This window comes from Galeopterus variegatus, unplaced genomic scaffold (genome assembly GCF_000696425.1).
Source record: "Galeopterus variegatus unplaced genomic scaffold, G_variegatus-3.0.2 Scaffold7634, whole genome shotgun sequence".
NCBI classification, from domain to species: domain Eukaryota; kingdom Metazoa; phylum Chordata; class Mammalia; order Dermoptera; family Cynocephalidae; genus Galeopterus; species Galeopterus variegatus.
The window spans coordinates 93,244-103,314 of NW_007733745.1; the positions used below are offsets into that span (position 1 = coordinate 93,244).

Below are 10,071 nucleotides of genomic sequence, written 5' to 3' on the forward strand. Positions count from 1 at the left end.
TTAACCTCACTTAAGAAATCTTTTAAAAAATACTGATGTTTGGTTCCCATTCCAGACATTCTTATTTAATCAGCAGGCAGTGCAACCTAAGCTTTAGGATTTTAAAAACTCCCCAATTGATTCTAATGTGCAGAAAAGTTGGGAACGAGTTTTATATTATTGCACAAACAACAAGAGAGTGAGGGCTATGTAAAGATGTATATAATCCTAGCACAACAATGCAGAGGTGAACAGAGCTACATAAGCAGAGCTTGTATGACCAAAATAAATAGCCATTCTCCACATTGCCTGAGATAATATTCAACTCAGCTCCTGAAGTGCATGCTTCATCATTCTGTACCTGGATGGAGCCATTGCATGCAATAATCTGGTTTTTCATCTCTTCATTCCACAAGCCCCGCTCAGTAAGATCTTTCAATAAGTGAGGATTTACAATCTATATGAAAAAACAGAAAAGATGTGAAGAAATAAGTAACAATGACAGAGCCTACACAGGATTACAGGTCTGAAGCTTAAAGTAAATAAGACCATTGAAGATTTATTTAACATGAGATTGCTTGGTAAATTCTATTTTTTTTTTTTTTCTTTTTTAAAAGATGACCGGTAAGGGGATCTTAACCCTTGACTTGGTGTTGTCATCACCACGCCCAGCCAGTGAGCAAACCGGCCATCCCTATATGGGATCCGAACCCGTGGCCTTGGTGTTATCAGCACCGCACTCTACCAAGTGAGCCACGGGCCGGCCCGGTAAATTCTATTTTTTATAAAATTGAGAGGCACATACTACACACAAAAGGTATATTTCTTTAAGATCTTGTCATCTTTTATTCAAGAAACATACTATATTGTGGTAATCATTATACAATTTATACATATAACAGATCACCACACTGTACTCCTTGAATATACATAATTTTTGTTAATTACAAGTGTTCTTCAAAGTTTGCAGAAAAATTGAATTAAATGATATTGTGAATCCATAAACTTTTTGAAAAACCCTTGTATACCTCAGTAAAGCTGAAAAAAGTTTTTTAAATTAAAATAGAAGAAGCATAATACAGTTGACCTTTGAACAATGCAAGATTATACACTTGAAAATCCATGTGTAACTTTTCACTCCCCAAAAGCTTAACTATTAACAGTCTACTGTTGACCAGAAGCTTTACTAATAAAAATAGTCAATTCACACATATTTTATACATTGTATATATTATATACTGTATTCTTACAATAAAGTAAGCTAGAGAAAAGAAAATCATAAGGAAAAAAATACATTTACAGTATTTATTGAAAAAAACTCTGCATATAAATGGACCTGTGTAGTCCAAACCCCTGTTGTACAAGGGTCAACATTATGTGGCATTTGCAAAAGTGAAAAGAACTAATTTTGCCTCGCTGTACACAAGAATTACCTGGAAATAAAAAAATTTAAAAAAACTCTCATCCTGCCCACCAGAAATTCTAACTGGTAGCCAAGTCTCAGAAGCACTACCTTAAATGTACCTCTATACAAATCTTTAGTACCCAATTTAAGCATCTGAGATTACAGAATACATCAGTATGATTATATAATGGTTAAACATCATATGAACTCTCATTTCAACAAGTCAGTTTAATACTCAACGCCCAATCATTCATTCTTTCAACTGATATTTATTAAATGCCTCTTATGTGCTAAAATAACATAGAACAATATTAGAGATGAAGATGACTCTCTTTATCAAAGTTTTGCCCCCAAACTAAGAAAATGGGGCATATTAAATATAAGCGAGCATTTGCTCCACAAATTAAGATTTTGAAAGATCTCCCTGTAGGTCTGTTTATCAACTACTCACCTGAAATTCTCCTGATAAGACTCTGCGAGTATAGATGTTGCTGGTATAAGGTTCAATGGACTCATTATTCCCCAGAATCTGAGCAGTTGAAGCAGTAGGCATTGGGGCAATAAGTAAACTGTTTCTTACACCATACCTAAAGAAAAGGAGATTATTAGGTGCTGGTCCTAAAGCTACAATTAGGTTAAAAGTTAGAAAGGCAACTACTTTAAGTCATTATAGTAAATGCAGATACTGTGAGTAACACCATACATGCATTTAACTCACAGGTTGACTTTTTTTTTTTTTTAGCAGCTGTCAGGTTTACTTTTGAATTAAATTCCTACAGGGAGGGATGCAACTCCACAGTATGGATGCTATAGCTCACCCTCTCTTAAATGCTTGACTCCTAAAAAGAATTAGCATAATTTTTATTATTGGCAATCCTTATCATGCCATTACTTATGCCACTTACACTGTGGCAATGAGGACTCACAGCACTTGATATATTACCTTGCCCAGGGACACATTCGAATCACTGTTGAAGAGCTCCCCACCTCTATCAGGGTACACTCATTAAATCCCCACTCTTTTCTAGGTGCCTGCATTATCACTGTGTTAGGATCCTTCATGAAACATAATTATATAAAAGTGATCAGAATCATACACATATCACCAAAATTCTCCATTATACTCTGAACAGGGAAAAATTATGTTCAAAGTATATACCTGACATCCTCTATTACCTATTCAATTGTAAGTTCCTAGAAGAAAGTTAATGTCATTTGATTCTATTTAATGCCAAAAAGAGTACTGGGAAGAATATACTATCTAACACACTGATACTATCTTCACACTGCCCCTGGCTCATCCTTCAATCCCCAGACTAAGAGATACCAATTCTATAACATCTTTCCTGATCAGGCAGGCACAAATACAAGTGTCTGGGAAAGCGTGGTGCTGGAAACACCAAAGTCACATGTTTGGATCCCCATATCGGCCATCCTCCAGAAACAGAAAAAAAATAAACAAAACAAATACACATGTTAAATATGTGCTCAGCAAACACTGTCTACAATCCATGCCTTTACATATATTTTAACTTTTTGTGTTACATGTCTTATATTACTTAGTCTTAAGTTTCTCAAACACAAAGAGTACTTCTTTCCTACATTCTGTACCTATGGATTCATACAGTGCTTAGCACAGAGACTTATATCCTGATGGAGTCTGTCAACTGGGTTCTCAACCTCACTCTGCGACTTTCTAGTTGTGCACCAACTACCTCCATGTCTTTACTTCCTCACCTATAAAATAGCAACATCATCTGTCTACTGATAGGAAAATGTTGTGAAAAGTCATATATATATATGATACATCCAAACTATGGAACTGTCTATAATCATTAAAATCATGAGGTAGATCAACATGTACTAAAAGAAATAAATCACTCCAAAATAAATCACTGAATAAAAAGTCTTAGAATATGTCAAGTTTGATCACATTTATATAACAAAACCATGTGTCTATGTGTTTGTATCCATCTGCAAATGTACTGAAAAATGTCTAAAACACACACCATTAATAAGGGTTCTTTGCGGGGCCAGCCCGTGGCTCACTCAGGAGAGTGTGGTGCTGATAACACCAAGGCCACAGGTTCAGATCCCTATGTAGGGATTGGGCCAGTTAGCTCACTTGGGAGAGCGACAACACCAAGCCAACGGTTAAGGTCCCCTTACTGGTCATCTTTTAAAAAAAACCTTAATTGGGCCGGCCCGTGGCTCACTCAGGAGAGTGTGGTGCTGATAACACCAAGGCCATGGGTTCAGATCCCTATGTAGGGATTGGGCCAGTTAGCTCACTTGGGAGAGCGACAACACCAAGCCAACGGTTAAGGTCCCCTTACTGGTCATCTTTTAAAAAAAACCTTAATTGGGCCGGCCAGGGTTAAGATCCCTTTACCGGTCATCTTTTTTTTTTAAAAAAAAAAAAGGCTCTTTGGGAAAAGGAACAAGTTGGTTTTTTATTTGTTCTGTAGGACAAGTGGTTGACAGAATTATGAAGAAGAGCTTTTTACTTTCTATTTTATTTCTGTTTTTGAACTTTACTAACAATAAATGTGTATTCATATATTAATTTTGAAATTTAAGAAAAGTCATGTATATAAAAAAAATCCCTAAACCATAGTGTTTTGAGAAAAAAACAAAATAACAAATCTAAAGCACAGTACAGGCCCATTTTTGTAAAAGTTGAATTTGCATGTAAATTTGCACGTAAATTCAATTTTTCACACATGTACACACACTCAGAAGAAAGTCTGAAGGACAACAGACACCAAGATGTAAACAGGATTTTTGAAAGAGGTGGTACTGGATTTTCATTTTCCTCCCTTTCCAAACATTTCCTTTTCTAACGTGTATTATTTGAGTAATAAAACAATTTTAAGGCAAATAGATATTTTTTAAAATAGCATTTTAAAGCTACTGCTTCCTTCTCCAAACATTAAACACTTTGCATATACATTAACCCATACATGACAAACTTGTCATGATAGAAAACAAAAACTTGTTTCATTACCCACTCGGCAAAATATTCTGCCTGCCCTCAAATCTCTTATGCTTATTAGTTTGGAAGGCCTACAAAGACTCAATTTTTAAATTTTTCTTTCATACAGTTTAACACGTTATCCTCCAAAAGCTCTTCCAAAATCCCTAACCTACTCCTATGACAATTAATTCAAACAAAAGCCGAACATGGTTAAGCAATAAAGGAATGAAAAACATTTAAAAACAAGCATATTTGGAAAAATAAAGGCTCACTGAGAAAAAGAATTAACTAATCTAGGTGTTAAGTCCCTAAAACAAGATCAACTAATAATAATAATTCCTATCATGTATTGGAAATGCTTTCGAGTACCAAGCAACTTGCAGATTACTATACATATATTATCTTACAAAGTATTTTTCCAGAAATAGCTGAGAGATAGGTCATTTTAGCCCCTTTTAAAAGAGTAGAAAAAAATAAGTTTCAGAAATTAAAATGACACCTAAGTTCTGAAGAGCCAGGAGGAGAACCCAATCCCTCCTGACTTCAAAGCTATTTTACACCTCTTTACTTACTTTGCAATCTTCTCCTTGAGAAGTTTCCAGTCCCATAGGTCCGTGGGAGTAACATTCCACATATCATACTGAAGAATCTAAGGAACAAATAAGCCAAATGTATAGTCATTCTATGGCAATTTAAAACTATGACAAAGCACAAAAAAAGACTAATTGCCATGTTAATCCCAACAAATGCTGTGTTCTAGTCAACGTGTATAAGGAAACAAGGTCCAGAGATTTTCCTAGGCAAACTTCCATGTGGTCACACTGATCAGAAGCAAGCTAAAAAAAACTGGTTAAGGTCTCCTCTTCCCCACATCCCTGCTGGGTCTTCTCAGAGGACCCATATCATATCTACAAACCAAGCTATCCTAATATTCATGAAAGCATGTTGCTGAGATGAATTCTTTTTCTTTTTTTTTTTTGTCCTTTTTGAGACCGGCTGCACCGCGCTCAGCCAGTGAGCGCTGTGAGCGCACCAGTCATCCCTATATAGGATCCGAACCTGCGGCAGGAGCGCTGCTGCGCTCCCAGTGCCACACTCTCCCGAGTGAGCCACCGGCTCGGCCCTGAATTCTCTTTTTCTACTGTAAAAGCATTACTCAAACCTTATCTTTCTTCATTGTCTTGATCTGTCCTTTGATCTGTTTACTTGGCTAAAAACACCTATTTCAAACAACCACACATTAGATTTCCTAAATATAAGCAAGAATGTCATAACTAAAATTAACATCTTATTTTATGTGGAAAAGAATCATATTACTAATAATAAAGGCAATGTGGAAGGCAGAATTCTCAGACAGCTTCCTAGATTCCCACCCTCTGGGCCACAGGCCATATATAACCTCCTCCACTTGAGTGTGTACAGGACCTAGGAATATGATGGATGTCATTCCCATGACTGTGGCAAAGGTGAAGGGTTTCTGCAGATGTAATTAAAGTTACAAATCAGTTGATTTTGAGATAAACAAAAGGGAGATTATCCTAGGTGAACTTATCACACAAAAAGCCCTCAAAAGAGGGATTAGACTGGCCTCATTTTGAAATGAGATTGTCTCTCTCCCTGGCCTTGAAGCAAGATGTTGTGAGTTCTAGAGCTACAAGGAAATGAATTCTGCCAACAATCAGGTGAGCTCAGAAGAGGACCCTGAGCCTCAGATGAGACCACAGCCCTTACTGACACTTTACCGGTCTTATAAAACCCAGAGAAGAGGGCTCTCTGACCCATGGAAAGTGTGAAATAATAAATGTTTTAATCCACTAAATTTAGCAATAGAAAACTAACATAGGCAGTATCCCTCTTAAGTCATTTTAGGTATCGAAGTTTCCTATGGCTAGTGTAACAAATTACTAAAAACTTGGTAGTTTAAAATAACTAAAATTTATTCTCATAGTTCTAGAAGCCTAGAAGCTCAAAAATTAACATGTTAGCAGAGCCATACTTTCTCCAGAGGCTCTGGAGGATATTCTGCTCCTTGTCTCTTCTACCTTCTAGTGGCTGTCAGCATTCCTGGGCTTGTGGCTATCACTCCAATCTCTGCCTTCAAGGTCATGTTGCTTCTCTTTCTTCTGTGTCTCTTGCAGAACAATTGTTATTGGATTTAACCTAGATAATCCAGGATGATCTCCTCATCTTAAGATTCTTAATTACATCTGCAAAAACTTTTTTTTGAACCAAATAAGATAACATTCACAGGTTCCAGGAATAATGATGTGGACATATTCCTTGGGGGGGCAGGGGTTGTACCATTTATCCCACTATAGGTACTCACAGGCAAAAAGAAATTTTGTCCGTATACTTACTCCTTTGCTTACTGGAGAGCCCTCATAGGTTTCATATGGACCATGCTCCTTGGCCAGGTCACAGCTGGCTTCCAGGGCTCCATAATAAATAGTTTCAAAGATTTGCTTATTCAGTAACTGGGCCTCTGGACTCTCAAAAGGATATCTCATCAGGATAAAAGCATCTGCCAGACCTTGTACCCCAATTCCAATGGGACGATGGCGTTTATTTGATATGTATGCCTTTGTTCCAAGAGATTTAGAAAAGAAAAAAAAAAAAAAACATTACTGAACAGAAAAAGCAATATTCTGCACCAAATGACACACACACCTCTTTACCTCAGTTTTGTCACACCATTCCAATGACAACCATTTAAATGATGACTTGCAGACCATGATAAACTCCCTCCTTCTTAGATTTCAATAATTACCAATAAGCAGAGAAACCTATTCATACCTCTGGGACAGGGTAGTAGTTTATATCAATAATTTTATTCAAGTTTCGAACAACAACTTTAGTGACTTCAGCCAATTTCTTAAAGTCATATGTGTGGTCTGATGTGACATACATATTCAAAGCCAGGGAAGCCAAGTTACAAACTGCAACCTGGAATGCAAAGAAAAAGGGTCAAGAATCACACAATTTTGATTTCTTCCCCCGTGTCAATGATACCACCATGTATGCCTCTAACACTCTCAGACATTAAAATTTTAAATTTTTATCTCTGACTTCTCTTTTTTCATCATTCATCAGTCCATTCTAAATCCCACTCATTTTGTCTCTTCAATACCCAATAACAGATGTGAGTTGTAACATGTATCAGTGAAATAGGTAGAGAGAACACTGTGTTCCATAGCTTTATTACCATAAAATATGTGCTATAATTAAATTCTTATGTATATCTGTCTCAGTATTCAGTAGATGTGCGCTGTCAATACAGTAGCCACTAGCTACATGTAGCTATTTAATTAAAATTAAATAAAATTAAAAAATCAGTTTCTCAGTTGCACTAGTCATATTTCAAGTGCCGAACAGCTACTGGATATAGAACATTTCCATCATTACAGAGAGCTCTTTCAAAATACACGTATCTGCCTCATGCTCTTTGATATTCTAAGAATCCTTAGCAACAAAGGATTCAAACTTGCAGACTTTGGAAAAGCTCTTCAGGCGATTCCCCTACTACACCACACTAGGTAGTAAGCTTTTTCTGGCAAGGATCACATCTTATTTATCCTCATATTTTTAGCACTTACACCACATCTGGCATACAGTAACTGCTTAATAATGTTGAATGAATACTTTTGATTTTTTGGGTTTTTTGGGGGGGGCAGCTGGCTGGCAGGGGGATCCGAGCTCTTGACCTTGGTGATATAACACCATACTCTAACCAGCTGAGCTAACTGGCCAGCCCCATTTCCTGTTTTGATGATGACTATTCCAATCCAGCCTTAATTCTTCTTGCTTGGACTACTGAAATAGTTTCCTAACTGGACTCCTTGTGCCTTTCACATCTACTACATTCTATACATGTTGTCAAATACCCATTTAAAATGTATAGCCTGGATCACATAAAACTAATAAACGCTAGGGAGAAAAATATGCAGGGAAAGAAGACAGTACTGGAGTGAGGATAGAGTTTAAATAGAGTTGTCAATAAAGACCTTACTGAGAATGTGACATATAAACAAACACTGCAGGGGCTAGAAAGCAAGCCATGTGGGGGGAAGAGTATTATAACATTCAAGGTAAAGTGCAAAAATCCTGAAGCAGGAGCATGCTTGACATGTTTGCGGGACAGCAAGGAAATTAGGGTAGGAAAGTAGTGAGCAAGGGGACAGGTAACAGTAGATGAGGTGGGGGTATCCAGTTGTGTAGGACCCTGTAGGGCATTATAAGAACTGTGGATGGAAAGTAATAAAGTACTGATACACTCTACAAGATGGATAAGCCTGAGGACATGCTAAGTGAAAAAAACCTGACATAAAAGGCCACATATTATATGATACTATTCCTATAATGTCTACAATAGGCAAATCCAGAGACGGAAAATAGATTAGTGGTTGTCAGAGGCTGGGGGAAAAGGGGAAGAGGTAGTGACTGTTAACTGGGTACAAGATTTCATCATCTGGAGAACATGTTTTAAAACTAGATAGTGGTAATGGTTGCACAGCCTTGTGGATATACTAAAAAATTCAGAATTGTACACTTTAAAAGAGTAAATTTTATGGTATGTGAATTATATCTCAATTTAAAAAAAGAACTCTGCATGGGTTCGTAGCCAAAGAGGAGTTTGTGCAAATGACATGATCTGATTTTTGTTTTAAAAGGGTCACTCTAGCCTCTACAATATAATCTATCTTGCATAAGTTACTTGAATATATGTCAATTTCTTTTTTGTTGTTTTTTTTGTTTCTATCAACTCTGATACTTTATTGAAAACCAAAAGATATGTTTTATAAGTCAAAAGGAAAAATTGCAAGGTATACATGCTCTAATAGTTACTGGGCCTAGCTTTCAAACTCTTTTCCAAACTGCCACTACCTAAAAAGTAGATCTTTGTTACGAGACTAATGCTCCTGCCCATAGAAATACATCAGATCATCATCAGAAATGGTTTTAATGTTTATATAGACGTCTACACAGCCTAGACGTTCAAAAGTGTCAGACAAGTTCTTCCCAATTACCTCTGCTGATTTAAAGGAAGAAACCATTGTGAAGAAAATGTATTCTCGGTACTGAAGTTGATATAAATCAGGTTATGACAACTTTATAAGCCCTTGCAGGCCTTGTACTGTTCACCGGACATTGTATAGTGCAACTTCACTGATCAGTAGTTAAGGGCTGAGTTCTGGCCTTGAGGGCTACAGAGAGGAGCAAAGATGGTGAAATCATGTGCCTTTATTATTCTGATAGTACCAAACTTTCCTTCTTTTTTTTTTTTTGAAAAGTGAGTAACAAATATATTGTTCCACTTTTTGTAAAAGAATAATAATTCTGTACATATATATGTGGGATATATGTGTGGAAAAGTATCTGGAAAATGTACATCAAATTGGTGTCAGTTATTTTCTCTAGGAGATTTCTGCTTTCTAAGTTATATATATTTTTTTTTCTTTTTTTTTTTTTATTTTGTCAATATACAATGTGGTTGATTATTATGACCCATCACCAAAACCTCCCTCCCTCCTCCCTCTCCCCGCTCCTACCCAAAAGTGTCCTTTCCGTTTGCTTGTTGTAACACCTTCAAAGAAATTGTAGTTGTTATATCTTCTCCCCCCCCCCCCGGGGTTTTTTTTTTTTTTTTTTTTTTGTGTTTTTTTTTTTTTTTTTTTTTTTTTTTTTTTTTTTTTTTTTTTTTTTTTTTTTTTTT

At 36.4% G+C, this 10,071-nt stretch overlaps 1 protein-coding gene across 1 annotated transcript in view; it reads right to left on the reverse strand.

The window, feature by feature from the left end:
• Positions 1 to 10,071, reverse strand: part of RRM1 (ribonucleotide reductase M1) — a 47,389-nt gene that overhangs the window by 5,596 nt on the left and 31,722 nt on the right. The window contains exons 13-17 of the mRNA XM_008592173.1: positions 7,155 to 7,304; positions 6,719 to 6,940; positions 4,934 to 5,010; positions 1,836 to 1,971; positions 341 to 436 (exon numbers count right to left, since the gene is read on the reverse strand). Coding sequence (XP_008590395.1) covers positions 341 to 436; positions 1,836 to 1,971; positions 4,934 to 5,010; positions 6,719 to 6,940; positions 7,155 to 7,304 — 681 coding nt within the window. The remainder of the gene's footprint in view (positions 1 to 340; positions 437 to 1,835; positions 1,972 to 4,933; positions 5,011 to 6,718; positions 6,941 to 7,154; positions 7,305 to 10,071) is intronic.